General features: G+C 40.6%; 1 protein-coding gene across 1 annotated transcript in view; it reads left to right on the top strand.

Annotated features, from left to right (window-relative positions):
- Positions 1 to 21,251, top strand: part of LOC117509960 — an 89,667-nt gene that overhangs the window by 40,044 nt on the left and 28,372 nt on the right. The window contains exons 8-13 of the mRNA XM_034169568.1: positions 1,024 to 1,115; positions 5,175 to 5,396; positions 17,987 to 18,166; positions 18,548 to 18,647; positions 20,381 to 20,512; positions 21,083 to 21,169. Of these exons, the coding sequence (XP_034025459.1) occupies positions 1,024 to 1,115; positions 5,175 to 5,396; positions 17,987 to 18,166; positions 18,548 to 18,647; positions 20,381 to 20,512; positions 21,083 to 21,169 (813 nt within the window). The remainder of the gene's footprint in view (positions 1 to 1,023; positions 1,116 to 5,174; positions 5,397 to 17,986; positions 18,167 to 18,547; positions 18,648 to 20,380; positions 20,513 to 21,082; positions 21,170 to 21,251) is intronic.

Below are 21,251 nucleotides of genomic sequence, written 5' to 3'. Positions count from 1 at the left end.
GTGTGTCGAGTCGACCCCTAGATGGGCTGGCGGAGTGCCCACGGTGTACCGCGCCTCTCGCCGACTGACCACTGGGTTAGTGTTATGGCCTCTTTCAGCCACTGTACAAGCTAGCTAAGCAACAGGCATTTCTCAGAGATTTTTTATTTTATTTTATTTTATTTTTTAATTACTGGTCTTGGAGTCTAGAAAACTGCTCAAATTTTTGTGATCTTTTGGATCTGGTTCAGGACTTTTCCCTTTGATCATTGTTTACAGCATTTCTTTCCCTTCTGTAACATATTTGCCTTACAATCTTCAAGATTTATAACTTTCATCCTTTCATCCTAAATTTTGCAGGACATTATGGTGACATACATGTCCATTTTTATGGCTATTTTGAAAATCGTAATATGTCACTTTAAGCACATTCAGTCTCTTATATCAGAATTCTTGTGCCCTTCTTCTGACCTGCCCCATCTTTGTGGTGCCATAAGGAATAGCCCCTCCCTTCTCTTTTGTTGTGTATGTGTGTCTGCATACGCAGCCGTCCTCTACTATACAAATAATCACATCACTCAACTGTGAGGGGAAACAAGATGAGTTTCTCAAAACGTAGATGATCTGAAACAGCAGTGCAACTTTGTGTGTTTTCTTGGCGAATGTGTTTCGGTGCATCCACAGTTGTACATTGATGTTTCTCTGTAGTGCATCTCTGTTGTTAGCAGGCATTATGCTAATCAGTCTGCTAGGGTTATGGGGTGGGCCGTAGTAACACTGCACAGTATTGTGTCACAGCCCACACGTGCACGCCTGGGAATAAAGTGGCGTGTCTCATTCCGCCTCTCTCTTTTATGTCAAATGTCCAGATTTGAAAATGCTAGTCATTCAGTGTCATAGAGAAGAGCTGCCACATGTTTATTTGTAGATGATCATCTTTGGCTTGTTTGGTCCACTACTGTGTGTGCTTGTGATTATGGTGGTGATGTTGATAGCAATGGTAATTTATATCATGGATCATTATTGCATTTCTGTACCCCCAAGCAGGCCTTCTCAACAGAAAGAAAGCACAGGACCAATGATGAAGAAGATGGCCTCCAGTGAAGAAGCTGCCGAGGAAACGGACAACCAAGAAGGTAAATAAATGCAAGATATCATCTTAGGCCAAGGGCTATTTTAAAGCTGTACTTGTAACAAACTAAATCTATAATCTAAATTATTTAACAAAAATTTCCTTAATTGTGAATTCACTGCCTTTGTTTCATACATGTGCTTCTATGACCTGTATGGATAACAGACGGCTTTATGTTGTTACTTTTATATGTTGGCTTTATGTTCATTTTAAATTCAATTTGCATTATATGGAGAGCAGATGCCTCAGTGGGACAGGAGTTTAACCAATCTACTGACACTTCATCTACATGGTCCTATTCCACCCAGCTGTATCTACCTTTGGCTGGGGAGGTAACCCACTGGTGTCCATCCAGGTGGAGTCATAGTCTCTCATCAGTTTCATGCTATGGTTTTCTGGTGTAATCACCAGCAACAATGGGCCTCAAGCTCTGTGTGGGACTTACTTCTGTTTCTATTTTTATATATAACTATTATTCATTTAAAGCACTTTAAAATCTATTACCTTAAAAGTGCTATAAAAAGTATTGTTATTATTATTGTTGTCACTTCATATAATAGTTTTTAATGGTTGGTGAGCTTTATATTGAGTTAGTTTTAGTTTTTCAATTTATTTCATATTATATAGCGCCAAATCCAGTGTTGTATAGTAACGAAGTAAAAATACTTCACTACTGTACTTAAGTACGTACTTGAGTTTTTTTAATTCAGCTTACTTTCACTTTTACTTCACTACATTTCCGACCTTAATTGCATACTTCTACTCCGATACATTTTCTATGCGCCATGCTGTTACTCATTACAAAACACACACACACACACACACACACACACACACACACACACACACACACACACACACACACACACACACACACACACACACACACACACACACACACACACACACACACACACACACACACACACACACACACACACACACACACACAAGGTCATGTTTTCACCCAGAGACACCACTGATTACTAGTGACTGCAACGAAGTCAGGCCGATTTGTCATGAGGCATGTCCGGTAGGCTTTTTTGCAGTTGCGCACATGGGGGGTGTTTGTCAGGAAAATGATCATTTCTCTACATTGATTACATACCTGCAGCGGGTCTGTAATCAACTTTTCTGCAGCGCGGCTTTGCTTTGAATCTTGAACCAATCGAAGCAGTGATTCGCAGGTCGAAGCAGTGCTTCGATCTACGATTCGTGGATTTTATTTTGTTTTATCCTAATATTTTTCCCGCTAAAACCCTGAAGAGCATATGTCTGTGAGTAATATTTAATATTTTTATGTTAAACTGACCTGTTATGGTCTTCTGAAACAGTTGATAGATGTATTTTATAACTTAAAAATGGGACCGATGCTAACGCGTTAGCATGTCTATGTACGGTTCTAGCTAGTGCAAACTTGCGTTACGGCCCGTTACGCTATAATTTTGGACCATTACACTTATTTTGGACCGTTACGATTTTCAGTACAGCATCTGTAATCAACCATTTCTGCAGCGCGACTCCAGTTTGAAGCGTGAATGCTCGTGGCTCTTTGATTCGCTGCTCTTCAGAAGCGTTAAGTCCGCTTCTTAACCCCTCTAAAAGCCATTAAAATATCATGAGTCACTTTTGTGTGGATTAAAGTCACTAACTGGGACTCTTGTCTTGCAGTCGAGAAACGAGAATCATCCTCCGTTCCGTTGTCGCAGATTCAAACACTGTGCGGCTCTCTGCTGAGACAGAGTCCACTTGGAATTAAAAACTTCAAAATGAATCGCTGCTTTAAATAAAATGACACCTCTTACAAACATTGCAAAACAGACAATACAGTCGACTAAAACGTTTTTCCTCCCAAAATGAGACGTCTTGCATTCTTTATAAACCTGACCTGCAGCACAGCTGCAGCTAGAGCTCAACTCATAGATATGGAAATACATTCATGCCAATAATAATGTCTGAAAGGAAATGCTTTTGACAAAAACTAACAGATTTTATTTCTGTTTATGTCCGGAGATCAAGGATCCACCATGTAGAGTTTATTATGTCCAGAGTTTAAGGATCCAGTAACCAATTTCATATTTATTTACGTTAAGACTCAATAAAATGTTGTTCAGTTTCAACTTAATCAGCTTATAAAGTGCCAAATTACAACAAAAGCTGTCTCAAGGTGCCTCACACAGAACAGTTCAACATAAAAAAATTAAAATAAATAAATAAAAAAATTAAAATACCTAATTAAAAACAGAAGTAAAAGAATAAAACATAAAATAAAAACTACTCACAAGAAAGAGAATAAAAATAGGTTTTAAGTCTTGACTTAAAAATGTGCATGGACTCCGACTGTCTCACTGAGGTCCGTGTACTGGCTAACCCAGAATGAGATTGCCCACTCAACAAACTTCCCCAGCCTTCTGGACATGATGAAGGGACATGGGCTGTCGTACCTGGCTTTTCCCCTTTGGGTACCCCTAAAATGGCCAATTTTTACCTTGAATTTTCAAAAGCTTCCCCACTTCTGCACCAGCCCCCCAACCCCAGGTCGCTTCGTTCCCTCGACATTACCACTACGCTAAAATTTTATCCTAGCTAGAACCCTGCTATGGCGTTTTCAATGTTAAAGGTAGCATTAAGCTGTTTGCATCAGCACGTTTGTGTTGATTTGTGCTCATTGTCGTAAACGAGTCAAACTGTAATTTTTTTAATTTATTTTTATTCATATATTATAGCAACAACAATAATAGTCAATAATAATAATAGACTAATAATGTTACAATACAGTTTTAGAGAAAGAGACAAAGAACCTAATGAAACAAAACACAACAGAAAAGATAAAACCATGTAACAATGAAAATAAATAAATACATATAGAAATAAATAATTGTTTCCTGTGGACACCTAGTGAGTAGCCTACTCTCATTTAGGTTTTGAAACCTTGTTTCTGAAGTGTTTTTGTGTGATGTGCACAATTTTCAGTATTTTGACTAATACTACCAGTCATTTACAAGCCTAGATAAACGTTTAGAAAAAAAAAAATCAGTCCGTTTTTGACTAACATTTACTTGTACTTTTACTTTCAATACTTGAGTACATTTAGTTGTACATTACTTGTCATACTTAAGTACAATAAATACTAGACACTTTAAGACTTTTACTTGAGTAGCATTTCAATCTGTTACTTGAACTTCTACCAAAGTCATTTTTTTAATGGGTATCTGTACTTTTACTTAAGTGTGATTTTCCGGTACTTTATACAACACTGGCCAAATCACAACAAAGCTGCCTCACGGTGCTTCACACAAGTAAGTTCTAACCTTACCATCCCCAAGAGCAAGCACACAGGCAACAGTGATAATGAAAAACTCCTTCTGATGATATTGAGGAAGAAACCTCAAGCAGACCAGACTCAGAGGGGTGACCCACTGCTTTGGCTATTCCATTGCTGTTTTACAGCCATTTTTTAAATTAGCTATGTATATTTTTAGTTTTATGTTCCATTTTTTTTCCTGGTGCTTTACATGCAGCTAGTTTTATACTCCACTGATTTTACATTTATTTTATGTTCAGTTGTCTTTTATATTCACTTTAGCTTCATATTCAGATAGTTTTTGTCTTATTGGTTGATGCTTTGTTAGTTTTATGTTCAGATTTACATTCATTTATTTTTTTCAGCTGTGTACATATTTTTTAAGCTTTATATTAAAGTACATTTATTTTCTGTTTGCTTTCCATGCATCTAGTTTTATGATGAGCTATTGCATTTTTGTTAGCTTTATTACATCTGCCAAGGACGTAATAAAATAATCAGCGTTTATTTATTTGTCTGTCTGTTAGCAGGATTATGTCAACACTACTGTATGGAGTTTGATGAAATTTTCACCACAGATAGATATCCCAACTCTTTATCCACTGATCTACTTGCTCTAAATTAATGTATATAGTGTAACAATATCTCTACAATTACACCATTTTCATAGTACAAGGGCTTCACTGATCAATATACACCCTCTTTTGGCAACAACTGATTAACAAACTAAGAACACTCAATCCATATTTCCATGACCAGACCCACCATCCTCAACGGATCTATCAGGAGGGTCCAGTCAAAGGAGGAAATTGCCTGCTCCAGCACTTAATATGTCATTGGACCATAGCGAAGGTTCTCTGCTCTCAGACGACACCTTGGACACAGAGGATGAAGATTCAGATACTGGAGATGACCTGGATGTCAACTTAGATGAAATGGATACACCTGATGAAGCTGAGTCACTGGAGTTACCTAGAAAAGGTTGGACACACGCCTGATCATAGACATGTTTATCAAAATTCACAGGCAGGACTCACAGACATGCTCACATTTATCTCACTAAGGTAAAAAAAAAAGAAAACACATCAACTCACAGAAAATGTAAAAACAGTAGACCCACCGAGACAGAAAAGGCAAGCAAGCAACTGGACACAATACATAACCCAGAAAATTAGGTAGACAAAAATATCTCTTACGTAACATGCACACACAATGATAATCGTAATCCTGACATTTAAAAATGCACCTGTTTTTGTTTTATTTCCCTTGTCAGGACACGTGTCAGGTAGTCCAAACCAGAACCAAAATAGCTAAGACAATGTTCAGACTGGCATTGGCAATCCAGCTTGTTTTCTAGCTCAGCCAGGTGGACTTAGGAAACCTGTCACAGAGGTCGTTACAACACATTTTCTCTCGTCTGCAGCAGCAAACTGCAGGTGATGACATGAGGCACAGTCGTTGGATTGCCAAGCTCAGTCTGAATGGGGTCTAAAACTCATTCAGCTGATCTAGAACACTGGCATAGTTGGAAGACCTGGGGCTTTAAAATCAACCACAGACAATGTGTGCCATGACCGTAGGATTTTTTTTCTTTGTTTTTAGCTCAGCACCTCTGTCCTGTGTAATCACACCCGTTCGTTTGTAATAATTGACAGCCTTGTGTTTTAGTTTGTTTTTGAAACAGAAATTTTGTTTTAAGTGAAAAGGTGAGGCCTGGAATATCCATGTTTAACTCATCAGCTTTGATGTGGGAGTGTGCTCAGGCACTTAACACACTGCGAGACATTAATGATGTAGTTGTAGTGTGGGTACCTGGTCATACAGACATTCCAGGTAATGAGAGAGCGGACTGGCTTGCAAAGTTGGGGAGCTTAACAACGTGTGAGTCCAGAGCCCGATGTAGGGGTGTCAACTGCTGTGCAGAAGACCACCCTCCAGAACTAGATCAGGAAGCAGCACCACAAACGATGGCAGCACTTGAGTGACTGCAGGCAGGCAAGACAGCTCATGGAAGGAACAAACCAAGGTTTTTCCAGGGAGCTAGCTGGCCTGCCTATAAGTATAATAAGTACAGTAGTTGGAACTCTCACAGGTCACAACCTCTTGAACAGACATAGAATTGTAATGAGACTCCAAGAAGTCAGTACATATACGAGGTCTGTCAATAAAGTATAGGGCCTTTTTATTTTTTTCAAAAACTATATGGATTTCATTCATATGTTTTTACGTCAGACATGCTTGAACCGTCGTGCGCATGCGTGAGTTTTTCCACGCCTGCCGGTGACGTCATTCACCTGTGAGCACTCCTTGTGGGAGGAGTCGTCCAGCCCCTTGTGGGAATTCCTTTGTCTGAGAAGTTGCTGAGAGACTGGCGCTTTGTTTGATCAAAATTTTTTCTAAACCTGTGAGACACATCGAAGTGGAAACGGTTCGAAAAATTAAGCTGGTTTTCAGTGAAAATTTTAACGGCTGATGAGAGATTTTGAGGTGATACTGTCGCTTTAAGGACTTCCCACGGTGCGAGACATCGTGCAGCACTCCCAGGCGCCGTCGTCAGCCTGTTTCAAGCTGAAAACCTCCACATTTCAGGCTCTATTGATCCAGGACGTCGTGAGAGAACAGAGAAGTTTCAGAAGAAGTCGGTTTCAGCATTTTATCCGGATATTCCACTGTTAAAGGAGATTTTTTTTAATGAAAGATGTGTGGGCGGATTGCAGCGTCGGCTCGCAGCCGCTGCGACGCTCCACCACAGGAAAAACACCTCTGTTGGAAGCCTTAAGGACAAGTTGGAACATGTCCAGCTGTTAAACAATTTCTCATATACTCACTCCACTGAAAGCCATCAAAAGCCACCTGGATTTTACAAATGGTTATCAACACGGAGGTGTTTTTCCTGTGCCGCCGCACCGCGCCGGCTGCGTCCCGAGACACGGACCCGTCCGCACGTCTTTCATTAAAAAAATCTCCTTTAACAGTGGAATATCCGGATAAAATGCTGAAACCGACTTCTTCTGAAACTTCTGTTCTCTCACGATGTCCTGGATCAATAGAGCCTGAAATGTGGAGGTTTTCAGCTTGAAACAGGCTGACGACGGCGCCTGAGAGCGCTGCGCGACGTCTCGTACCGTGGGAAGTCCTTAAAGCGACAGTATCACCTCAAAATCTCTCATCAGCCGTTAAAATTTTCACTGAAAACCAGCTTAATTTTTCGAACCGTGTCCACTTCGATGTGTCTCACAGGTTTAGAAAAAATTTTGATCAAACAAAGCGCCAGTCTCTCAGCAACTTCTCAGACAAAGGAATTCCGACGAGGGGCTGGACGACTCCTCCCACAAGGAGTGCTCACAGGCGAATGACGTCACCGACAGGCGTGGAAAAACTCACGCATGCGCACGAGGGTTCAAGCATGTCTGACGTAAAAACATATGAATGAAATCCATATAGTTTTTGAAAAAAATAAAAAGGACCGTAACTTTATTGACAGCCCTCGTATAGACTGTGGGGAGGAATCTGAGATGTTACTCCACTTTTTAGGCCAGTGTCCAACATGGGGTAAACTGAGGCAGAGGTTTTTGGGTTCCATTAATTTGGAATCCAACCAGATCAGGAAACTAAAGTTTAGAAACCTGATATCCATTATCAAGGGCACCAAAAGGTTTAACTAAGTAGGGTAATTCTGGGGTGAGCAATAGGCCCTTTTGTGGCCTATGCTCTGCTGGGCTGATAGTCCACCCCCTCTTCACTAACGTAACCTACATAAGTTGAAATCAATGTCCTGATTAAAATGAAAATTAATGAAACATCCAGCAACTGATATCAACACTTTGCTATTCTGACCTATATTATGAGGAGAGTGTGAGATATACAATATATCTTCAGCATATGACTCGAGATATACTATATGATGTGACACTTGTCATTTGATTGATGGATTCTATGTAACATTCATTATTTGCCCCATTGCATGGGTGACGTCACTAGCGTGCATTATTGGAACTATCTTTGGTCTTTCCTCCCAACTGTTTCACAAGAATTGACCCTTACAGAACCTCGCAGTTTTACTTTTAAAATATTTAAATCAAATCAATTTTATTTATATAGTGCCAAATCACAACAAACAGCTGCCCCAAGGCGCTTTATATTGTAAGGCAAGGCCATACAATAATTATGGAAAAACCCCAACGGTCAAAACGACCCCCTGTGAGCAAGCACTTGACAACAGTGGGAAGGAAAAACTCCCTTTTAACAGGAAGAAACCTCCAGCAGAACCAAGCTCAGGGAGGGGCAGTCTTCTGCTGGGACTGGTTGGGGCTGAGGGAGAGAACCAGGAAAAAGACATGCTGTGGAGGGGAGCAGAGATCAATCACTAATGATTAAATGCAGAGTGGTGCATACAGAGCAAAAAGAGAAAGAAACACTCAGTGCATCATGGGAACCCCCCAGCAGTCTAAGTCTATAGCAGCATAACTAAGGGATGGTTCAGGGTCACCTGATCCAGCCCTAACTATAAGCTTTAGCAAAAAGGAAAGTTTTAAGCCTAATCTTAAAAGTAGAGAGGGTGTCTGTCTCCCTGATCTGAATTGGGAGCTGGTTCCACAGGAGAGGAGCCTGAAAGCTGAAGGCTCTGCCTCCCATTCTACTCATACAAACTCTAGGAACTACAAGTAAGCCTGCAGTCTGAGAGTGAAGCGCTCTATTGGGGTGATATGGTACTATGAGGTCCCTAAGATAAGATGGGACCTGATTATTCAAAACCTTATAAGTAAGAAGAAGAATTTAAAATTCTGTTCTAGAATTAATAGGAAGCCAATGAAGAGAGGCCAATATGGGTGAGATATGCTCTCTCCTTCTAGTCCCTGTTAGCACTCTAGCTGCAGCATTTTGAATTAACTGAAGGCTTTTCAGGGAACTTTTAGGACAACCTGATAATAATGAATTACAATAGTCCAGCCTAGAGGAAATAAATGCATGAATTAGTTTTTCAGCATCACTCTGAGACAAGACCGTTCTAATTTTAGAGATATTGCGCAAATGCAAAAAAGCAGTCCTACATATTTGTTTAATATGCGCATTGAATGACATATCCTGATCAAAAATGACTCCAAGATTTCTCACAGTATTACTAGAGGTCAGGGTAATGCCATCCAGAGTAAGGATCTGGTTAGACACCATGTTTCTAAGATTTGTGGGGCCAAGTACAATAACTTCAGTTTTATCTGAGTTTAAAAGCAGGAAATTAGAGGTCATCCATGTCTTTACGAGGTCTGTCCAAAAAGTATCAGACCTTTTTATTTTTTTCAAAAACTATATGGATTTGAATCACGTGTGCTTGCATGAGCCAACCTTGAACCTTCGTGCGCAGGCGTGAGTTTTTTCACGCCTGTCGGTTGTGTCATTCACCTGTGAATAGGCTTTGAGTGAGCACTGGTCCTCCCCCCTCGTTGGATTTTCATTGCGAGGAAAATGTCTGAACAATTGGAGAAGCGCTGAATCAAATTTTTCCAGAAACTGTGAGAGACAGCCAGGTGGAAACCATTCGGAAGATTCAGACGGCTTTCGGTGGCTTTTCAGTCGAGTGAGTATCCGAGGAATTGTGTAAGAGCTGGACATGTCACAACATGTCCTGTGAGACTTCCAACTTCTGCACGTCTTTCATTACAAAATCTCCTGTAACAGTGGAATGTGCCGAAAAAGTGCTGATGTCCACCTCTTCTGCAATTTCTCTGGTAGTCAGACGACGTCCTGGATCAACACAGCGTTCACTTTGGAAATGCTCTGGTCGTTTCAGCCTGTCGATGGCCGCTCGGAGCGCGGCGCACCCTCCGACATTGTGCGCCATCTTTAAACCAGTTGTAACACTCCTTAATCTGTGTGATGCCCATACTATCGTCACCGAAAGCCGTCTGAATCTTCCGAATGGTTTCCACCTGGCTGTCTCTCACAGTTTCCTGAAAATTTGATGCAACAAAGCTCCAAATGGTTCCACCTCGCAATGAAAATCCAACGAGGGGAGGTGGACCAGTGCTCACACAAAGCCTGCTCACAGGCGAATGATGCAACCGACAGGCGTGAAAAAATCACGCATGCGCATGAAGGTTCAAGGTTGGCTCATGCAAGCACACATGATTCAAATCCATATGGATTTTGAAAAAAATAAAAAGGTCTGATACTTTTTGGACAGACCTCGTATGTCTGTAAGACAATCCTGCAGTTTAGCTAATTGGTGTGTGTCCTCTGGCTTCATGGATAGATAAAGCTGGGTATCATCTGCGTAACAATGAAAATTTAAGCAATGCCGTCTAATAATACTGCCTAAGGGAAACATGTATAAAGTGAATAAAATTGGTCCTAGCACAGAACCTTGTGGAACTCCATAATTAACCTTAGTCTGTGAAGAAGATTCCCCATTTACATGAACAAATTGTAATCTATTAGATAAATATGATTCAAACCACCGCAGAGCAGTGCCTTTAATACCTATGGCATGCTCTAATCTCTGTAATAAAATTTTATGGTCAACAGTATCAAAACCAGCACTGAGGTCTAACAGAACAAGCACAGAGATGAGTCCACTGTCTGAGGCCATAAGATCATTTGTAACCTTCACTAATGCTGTTTCTGTACTATGATGAATTCTAAAACCTGACTGAAACTCTTCAAATAGACCATTCCTCTGCAGATGATCAGTTAGCTGTTTTACAACTACCCTTTCAAGAATTTTTGAGAGAAAAGGAAGGTTGGAGATTGGCCTATAATTAGCTAAGATAGCTGGGTCAAGTGATGGCTTTTTAAGTAATGGTTTAATTACTGCCACCTTAAAAGCCTGTGGTACATAGCCAACTAATAAAGATAGATTGATCATATTTAAGATCGAAGCATTAATTAATGGTAGGGCTTCCTTGAGCAGCCTGGTAGGAATGGAGTCTAATAGACATGTTGATGGTTTGGAGGAAGTGACTAATGAAAATAACTCAGACAGAACAATCGGAGAGAAAGAGTCTAACCAAATACCGGCATCACTGAAAGCAGCCAAAGATAACGATACGTCTTTGGGATGGTTATGAGTAATTTTTTCTCTAATAGTTAAAATTTTATTAGCAAAGAAAGTCATGAAGTCATTACTAGTTAAAGTTAAAGGAATACTCGGCTTAATAGAGCTCTGACTCTTTGTCAGCCTGGCTAAAGTGCTGAAAAGAAACCTGGGGTTCTTATTTTCTTCAATAAGTGATGAGTAGTAAGATGTCCTAGCTTTACGGAGGGCTTTTTTTATAGAGCAACAGACTCTTTTTCCAGGCTAAGTGAAGATCTTCTAAATTAGTGAGACGCCATTTCCTCTCCAACTTACGGGTTATCTGCTTTAAGCTGCGAGTTTGTGAGTTATACCACGGAGTCAGGCACTTCTAATTTAAAGCTCTCTTTTTCAGAGGAGCTACAGCATCCAAAGTTGTTTTCAGTGAGGATGTAAAACTATTGACGAGATATTCTATCTCACTTACAGAGTTTAGGTAGCTACTCTGCACTGTGTTGGTATATGGCATTAGAGAACATAAAGAAGGAATCATATCCTTAAACCTAGTTACAGCGCTTTCTGAAAGACTTCTAGTGTAATGAAACTTATTCCCCACTGCTGGGTAGTCCATCAGAGTAAATGTAAATGTTATTAAGAAATGATCAGACAGAAGGGAGTTTTCAGGGAATACTGTTAAGTCTTCAATTTCCATACCATAAATCAGAACAAGATCTAAGATATGATTAAAGTGGTGGGTGGACTCATTTACATTTTGAGCAAAGCCAATTGAGTCTAGTAATAGATTAAATGCAGTGTTGAGGCTGTCATTCTCAGCATCTGTGTGGATGTTAAAATCGCCCACTATAATTATCTTATCTGAGCTAAGCACTAAGTCAGACAAAAGGTCTGAAAATTCACAGAGAAACTCACAGTAACGACCAGGTGGACGATAGATAATAACAAATAAAACTGGTTTTTGGGACTTCCAATTTGGATGGACAAGACTAAGATTCAAGCTTTCAAATGAATTAAAGCTCTGTCTGGGTTTTTGATTAATTAATAAGCTGGAATGGAAGATTGCTGCTAATCCTCTGCCTCGGCCCGTGCTACGAGCGTTCTGGCAGTTAGTGTGACTCGGGGGTGTTGACTCATTTAAACTAACATATTCATCCTGCTGTAACCAGGTTTCTGTAAGGCAGAATAAATCAATATGTTGATCAATTATTATATCTTTTACTAACAGGGACTTAGAAGAGAGAGACCTAATGTTTAATAGACCACATTTAACTGTTTTAGTCTGTGGTGCAGTTGAAGGTGCTATATTATTTTTTCTTTTTGAATTTTTATGCTTAAATAGATTTTTACTGGTTATTGGTGGTCTGGGAGCAGGCACCGTCTCTACGGGGATGGGGTAATGAGGGGATGGCAGGGGGAGAGAAGCTGCAGAGAGGTGTGTAAGACTACAACTCTGCTTCCTGGTCCCAACCCTGGATAGTCACGGTTTGGAGGATTTAAGAAAATTGGCCAGATTTCTAGAAATGAGAGCTGCTCCATCCAAAGTGGGATGGATGCCGTCTCTCCTAACAAGACCAGGTTTTCCCCAGAAGCTTTGCCAATTATCTGTGAAGCCCACCTCATTTTTTGGACACCACTCAGACAGCCAGCAATTCAAGGAGAACATGCGGCTAAACATGTCACTCCCGGTCCGATTGGGAGGGGCCCAGAGAAAACTACAGAGTCTGACATTGTTTTTGCAAAGTTACACACCGATTCAATGTTAATTTTAGTGACCCCCGATTGGCGTAACCGGGTGTCATTACTGCCGACGTGAATTACAATCTTACCAAATTTACGCTTAGCCTTAATCAATCAATCAATCAATCAATTTTTTTATATAGCGCCAAATCACAACAAACAGTTGCCCCAAGGCGCTTTATATTGTAAGGCAAGGCCATACAATAATTATGTAAAACCCCAACGGTCAAAACGACCCCCTGTGAGCAAGCACTTGGCTACAGTGGGAAGGAAAAACTCCCTTTTAACAGGAAGAAACCTCCAGCAGAACCAGGCTCAGGGAGGGGCAGTCTTCTGCTGGGACTGGTTGGGGCTGAGGGAGAGAACCAGGAAAAAGACATGCTGTGGAGGGGAGCAGAGATCGATCACTAATGATTAAATGCAGAGTGGTGCATACAGAGCAAAAAGAGAAAGAAACAGTGCATCATGGGAACCCCCCAGCAGTCTACGTCTATAGCAGCATAACTAAGGGATGGTTCAGGGTCACCTGATCCAGTCCCTAACTATAAGCTTTAGCAAAAAGGAAAGTTTTAAGCCTAATCTTAAAAGTAGAGAGGGTGTCTGTCTCCCTGATCTGAATTGGGAGCTGGTTCCACAGGAGAGGAGCCTGAAAGCTGAAGGCTCTGCCTCCCATTCTACTCTTACAAACCCTAGGAACTACAAGTCAATCAATCAATCAACTTTTTTCTTATATAGCGCCAAATCACAACAAACAGTTGCCCCAAGGCGCTCTATATTGTAAGGCAAGGCCATACAATAATTATGAAAAACCCCAACGGTCAAAACGACCCCCTATGAGCAAGCACTTGGCTACAGTGGGAAGGAAAAACTCCCTTTTAACAGGAAGAAACCTCCAGCAGAACCAGGCTCAGGGAGGGGCAGTCTTCTGCTGAGATTGGTTGGGGCTGAGGGAAAGAACCAGGAAAAAGACATGCTGTGAAGGGGGGCAGAGATCGATCACTAATGATTAAATGCAGAGTGATGCATACGGAGCAAAAAGAGAAAGAAACAGTGCATCATGGGAACCCCCCCACAGTCTACGTCTAAAGCAGCATAACCAAGGGATGGTCCAGGGTCACCTAATCCAGCCCTAACTATAAGCCTTAGCGAAAAGGAAAGTTTTAAGCCTAATCTTAAAAGTAGAGAGGGTATCTGTCTCCCTGATCTGAATTGGGAGCTGGTTCCACAGGAGAGGAGCCTGAAAGCTGAAGGCTCTGCCTCCCATTCTTACACAAGTAAGCCTGCAGTCTGAGAGCGAAGCGCTCTATTGGGGTGATATGGTACTACGAGGTCCCTAAGATAAGATGGGACCTGATTATTCAAAACCTTATAAGTAAGAAGAAGAATTTTAAATTCTATTCTAGAATTAACAGGAAGCCAATGAAGAGAGGCCAATATGGGTGAGATATGCTCTCTCCTTCTAGTCCCCATCAGTACTCTAGCTGCAACATTTTGAATTAACTGAAGGCTTTTTAGGGAACTTTTAGGACAACCTGATAATAATGAATTACAATAGTCCAGCCTAGAGGAAATAAATGCATGAATTAGTTTTTCAGCATCACTCTGAGACAAGACCTTTCTGATTTTAGAGATATTGCGTAAATGCAAAAAAGCAGTCCTACATATTTGTTTAATATGCGCTTTGAATGACATATCCTGATCAAAAATGACTCCAAGATTTCTCACAGTATTACTAGAGGTCAGGGTAATGCCATCCAGAGTAAGGATCTGGTTAGACACCATGTTTCTAAGATTTGTGGGGCCAAGTACAATAACTTCAGTTTTATCTGAGTTTAAAAGCAGGAAATTAGAGGTCATCCATGTCTTTATGTCTGTAAGACAATCCTGCAGTTTAGCTAATTGGTGTGTGTCCTCTGGCTTCATGGATAGATAAAGCTGGGTATCATCTGCGTAACAATGAAAATTTAAGCAATACCGTCTAATAATACTGCCTAAGGGAAGCATGTATAAAGTGAATAAAATTGGTCCTAGCACAGAACCTTGTGGAACTCCATAATTAACTTTAGTCTGTGAAGAAGATTCCCCATTTACATGAACAAATTGTAATCTATTAGACAAATATGATTCAAACCACTGCAGCGCAGTGCCTTTAATACCTATGGCATGCTCTAATCTCTGTAATAAAATTTTATGGTCAACAGTATCAAAAGCAGCACTGAGGTCCAACAGAACAAGCACAGAGACGAGTCCACTGTCCGAGGCCATAAGAAGATCATTTGTAACCTTCACTAATGCTGTTTCTGTACTATGATGAATTCTAAAACCTGACTGAAACTCTTCAAATAGACCATTCCTCTGCAGATGATCAGTTAGCTGTTTTACAACTACCCTTTGAAGAATTTTTGAGAGAAAAGGAAGGTTGGAGATTGGCCTATAATTAGCTAAGATAGCTGGGTCAAGTGATGGCTTTTTAAGTAATGGTTTAATTACTGCCACCTTAAAAGCCTGTGGTACATAGCCAACTAACAAAGATAGATTGATCATATTTAAGATCGAAGCATTAAATAATGGTAGGGCTTCCTTGAGCAGCCTGGTAGGAATGGGGTCTAATAAACATGTTGATGGTTTGGATGAAGTAACTAATGAAAATAACTCAGACAGAACAATCGGAGAGAAAGAGTCTAACCAAATACCGGCATCACTGAAAGCAGCCAAAGATAACGATACGTCTTTGGGATGGTTATGAGTAATTTTTTCTCTAATAGTTAAAATTTTGTTAGCAAAGAAAGTCATGAAGTCATTACTAGTTAAATTAATGGAATACTCAGCTTAATAGAGCTCTGACTCTTTGTCAGCCTGGCTACAGTGCTGAAAAGAAACCTGGGGTTGTTCTTATTTTCTTCAATTAGTGATGAGTAGAAAGATGTCCTAGCTTTACGGAGGGCTTTTTTATAGAGCAACAGACTCTTTTTCCAGGCTAAGTGAAGATCTTCTAAATTAGTGAGACGCCATTTCCTCTCCAACTTACGGGTTATCTGCTTTAAGCTGCGAGTTTGTGAGTTATACCACAGAGTCAGGCACGTCTGATTTAAAGCTCTCTTTTTCAGAGGAGCTACAGCATACAAAGTTGTCTTCAATGAGGATGTAAAACTATTGACGAGATACTCTATCTCCCTTACAGAGTTTAGGTAGCTACTCTGCACTGTGTTGGTATATGGCATTAGAGAACATAAAGAAGGAATCATATCCTTAAACCTAGTTACAGCGCTTTCTGAAAGACTTCTAGTGTAATGAAACTTATTTCCCACTGCTGGGTAGTCCAACAGAGTAAATGTAAATGTTATTAAGAAATGATCAGACAGAAGGGAGTTTTCAGGGAATACTGTTAAGTCTTCTATTTCCATACCATAAGTCAGAACAAGATCTAAGATATGATTAAAGTGGTGGGTGGACTCATTTACTTTTTGAGCAAAGCCAATAGAGTCTAATAATAGATTAAATGCAGTGTTGAGGCTGTCATTCTCAGCATCTGTGTGGATGTTAAAATCGCCCACTATAATTATCTTATCTGAGCTAAGCACTAAGTCAGACAAAAGGTCTGAAAATTCACAGAGAAACTCACAGTAACGACCAGGTGGACAATAGATAATAACAAATAAAACTGGTTTTTGGGACTTCCAATTTGGATGGACAAGACTAAGAGTCAAGCTTTTAAATGAATTAAAGCTCTGTCTGGGTTTTTGATTAATTAATAAGCTGGAATGGAAGATTGCTGCTAATCCTCCTCCTCGGCCCGTGCTACGAGCATTCTGACAGTTAGTGTGACTCGGGGGTGTTGACTCATTTAAACTAACATATTCATCCTGCTGTAACCAGGTTTCTGTTAGGCAGAATAAATCAATATGTTGATCAATTATTATATCATTTACCAACAGGGACTTAGAAGAGAGAGACCTAATGTTTAATAGACCACATTTAACTGTTTTAGTCTGTGGTGCAGTTGAAGGTGATATATTATTTTTTCTTTTTGAATTTTTATGCTTAAATAGATTTTTGCTGGTTGTTGGTGGTCTGGGAGCAGGCACCGTCTCTACGGGGATGGGGTAATGAGGGGATGGCAGGGGGAGAGAAGCTGCAGAGAGGTGTGTAAGACTACAACTCTGCTTCCTGGTCCCAACCCTGGATAGTCACGGTTTGGAGGATTTAAGAAAATTGGCCAGATTTCTAGAAATGAGAGCTGCTCCATCCAAAGTGGGATGGATGCCGTCTCTCCTAACAAGACCAGGTTTTCCCCAGAAGCTTTGCCAATTATCTATGAAGCCCACCTCATTTTTTGGACACCACTCAGACAGCCAGCAATTCAAGGAGAACAGGCGGCTTAGCCAGCAGTTTCAAATTTCCTTCAATGTCGCCTGCTCTGGCCCCCGGAAGACAATTGACTATGGTTGCTGGTGTCGCTAACTTCACATTTCTCAAAACAGAGTCGCCAATAACCAGAGTTTGATCCTCGGCGGGTGTGTCGCCGAGTGGGGAAAAATGGTTAGAAATGTGAACGAGTTGGCGGTGTACACGGGGCTTCTATTTAGGGCTACGCTTCCTCTTCACAGTCACCCAGTCGGCCTGCTTTCCCGGCTGCTCGGGATCTGCTGGAAGGAAACTAACGGCGGCTAAGCAGCTAAGGAGCTTACAGATCTCGTAAGCTCCTATCCATCAAACATGAAGAAAACTCCTGATAGGCTGACCGAACCTTGAAGTGAACTGAATATTAATTATTGAATATATCATCTGTTTTTGATGTCACCAACAGGGGACTCAGGAGATGTGAATGTGCATGCAGAACCACCATCAACTGGTGCCGTTGCAGGACGAGGTGGTGCTGAGGGGGGCAGAGACAGTAGGCTGTGGAGGACTGTTGTGATTGGAGAACAGGAACATCGCATTGATATGAAGTGCATTGAGCCATATAAGAGAGTTATCTCTCACGGAGGTACGTATACATGCTTTTGACTTTGTAAGCACAACTCCTCCGAAAGTGCTTGCTGAATTTTGATAAAACATCACACAGTAGTAGCACACTATATGAAGATGTACATGAAGGAAAATATTTTCACAATGTTCATAAGAAAGTGTGACTGATGGATGGAGTATAATTCCATGTCCCCTGGTGGATAGTCATGAATATTTCTTGGACAAATAATCAGGATAACTGAAAACAAAAGTATGAAACATTTCTATTATTTTTTTACACTATAAACACAAATTAAATAAAATTTCAAGAAACTGACTTTTTGGTGCCATCACAGATTTGAGCTTATGAACTTTACAAAAGTAATGTGTGGTCTGAGTATTTGTTTTGTGTTGTTTTCAGGTTACTATGCTGAAAAGAATGCCATCATTGTGTTTGCTGCATGTTTTCTCCCAGACAGCAACTGTGACAATTATCATTATGTGATGGAAAACCTTTTTATGTAAGTAAAGGCTCTTTTCTTTTTTCTTTTTTTTGGTTTGTTTTTTTTTTGGTTTGTTTTTAAACCCCATGTCTGTATATAATACTCTAGAATAAATCATGGCTAGCTCACACCATAGAGAATATATACTTTTTTATGTTGCAGCATTAATTTGCTGCTTATTTTCTTATTACAAGGACTAAAACCCCGTCACATGCCGAATTGCGTCAGAATGATACATCTGCCCACAGTTGGGAGGTATTGAGGCGCGGTCTGAAGACAGACGGGCGACAGTCTCTGAGCAGTCTACATAGTTGGTCCCATTCGCTGGACTGTCCTGAGTGTGTTGCACCTGTTCAAAACACTCTTGGCACCATTGAGATGGAATGCACCTCTGACAGCAGTCTATGTGCAGTTTCTGCGGCATCTGATTGGAATCTACATATTCTGATAGTGTCATAACAGGATTTGCAATGATCTGAACGTGGTTGATTGAGCTCTGAGATTGATCAGTCATGGCAGAGCCTGCCAGCATGTCCTACTTGTGCCACCTATGTCCACCTCCACTGGATGCCACACCAGGGAAGGCAAAGGAAATGTTGATATGTAATAACATGTATGTGGCATGCTTTCATCATGTGCAGTGGATGTGAAAACCACACAATCAAACCGAAAGGTCAGTGTCGCCCAGTGCATGCTGCAGCAGATCTGAACGGGTTGTTATATCCATTATGTCCTTACAATACAGATACATTTCCATTCCCTCCCATGGCCGAGATAATTTATGTGAAATATTGTGCATGTCATAGCTGTTACACAATGGCAGATGTGCTGCGCCGCGTCAGTGTGTCATTGCGCTAGGCTTGGTGCAGCGCCCCACAGTGCAGCTGAACGGGATGTCACCACTGTAATACACATATTATTACATGATCACCTCCTAACTCTGTAGCAGGTATGACGTGGAACTGTTTCCCCAGCCCATGACAGCATAAATAAACATGCAACTCACGTCTGGTACTCCAGAATCGTTCCATGCAGCGCAGATAGCAGCCAGGGACCGCAGCATGTGGTGAAGTCCCTTTCACCCAGCTGTGCAGTGTGGTGGCAACATCGATCGGCTCACAAATGCATCATCCACCTTGGCATAAATAAATCCCATGTGAAGCACCGATAATCCAACTAGTGTTGTGTTAAGATGTGCATCAAGTACACTGAGATGGCCAAAAGTAAAGGATAAAGGAAATGGTAGATTGGCACAAAAAAAAAAAAAAGGTTACAAAAAATGAAAAAAAAGTTCACTGGCTGCGTCTGAAGAATTGAAGAATGTTGCACATATGTGAAAAGTTGGCGCACTGTGAGCACAGTTCAGCAGCAGTTATAGAGTCCAGCCGAATGAATAAAATCTAGCAATGTTCCAGTGAATGGAGCATTATAGTAATCAAACACCTGTCCAACAGCAGGCGATCACTGACAGTTCTCAGCCTTTTTATGTGCGCACTCTAGATGGACAGCTCCTGGGCTCGTGCATGCACGTGTGCCCCACGTGTGCATGCGGAGTAGTTCGTTCAGCCATTATGAACACACGTACATGCAGCTGAGCAAACATTTTGGCCACACACTCACACACTGGTTTGTTCACCTGTTCTACTGGTTAATTCTTTGATTTCATTTACTGTATTATTAAGACAAACAAAGACAATGGCAGTGAATGGTAAATTTGGAGGAAACTGAGTTTAAATTGTCTTTGTGTTTAGGTATGTAATCAGTACCTTGGAGCTAATGGTGGCAGAAGATTACATGATTGTTTACCTGAATGGTGCAACACCACGCAGAAGGATGCCTGGTTTTTCTTGGATGAAAAAATGCTATCAAATGATAGACAGAAGGTAAAAAAGTCACACATGTACACCAACTGTAATCCTATAACAAACCAAACATCCAACTCTTGGTCTCTTTACCAATTAATTTTACTTTTTCCACAACTTATTTGAAAACTCACTTTTAATCTTTGACACTTGAAATTACATGTTGTAAAAAAATATGTGTAATTATATGAGGGTAGCTGAATTGCCTGCTTCTGAGAAAGTTGAGTGAATAAGACAATCTTAGATGGAGAAAATAAACATCTCTCCATTCCTACAGTATATACCATTTAATTTTGACATATATAATTTAATTTTGACAAAAGGTGTTAACTAACTCTCTCATTATGGACAACTGTAGAATACAGTGTGTTTAAATTAATGCAAGCAAGTCCAAATGTTGCTCAATCAATATTTTTATGGTAAAGAAGGATGGATCTGATATTTTCCAGTTAGGCTTAACATTAACATTAATTAGGCAATATGTTACTTTTTCTGATGGGGATAGTGAGCATGATTTTGATTAACACTCTTATGTACTGTACATACTAATGCACTCATTTTTTTTGGGGGGGGGGGGGGGGGGGCTCGCAGGCTGAAGAAAAACCTGAAGATGTTCATTATTGTGCATCCTTCCTGGTTCATACGGACATTGTTGGGAATCACGAGACCATTTATAAGGTATTGTAGAAATGTAAGAGTTTACACAAAATGTTCAACTATAGAACTGATATCACAATATACGTCAAGTGCTTTATCAAGA

The sequence above is a fragment of the Thalassophryne amazonica genome, chromosome 5 (assembly GCF_902500255.1).
Source record: "Thalassophryne amazonica chromosome 5, fThaAma1.1, whole genome shotgun sequence".
NCBI classification, from domain to species: domain Eukaryota; kingdom Metazoa; phylum Chordata; class Actinopteri; order Batrachoidiformes; family Batrachoididae; genus Thalassophryne; species Thalassophryne amazonica.
The sequence above is the reverse complement of the archived record's forward strand: the minus strand, read 5'-3'. Positions and strand labels throughout refer to the sequence as shown.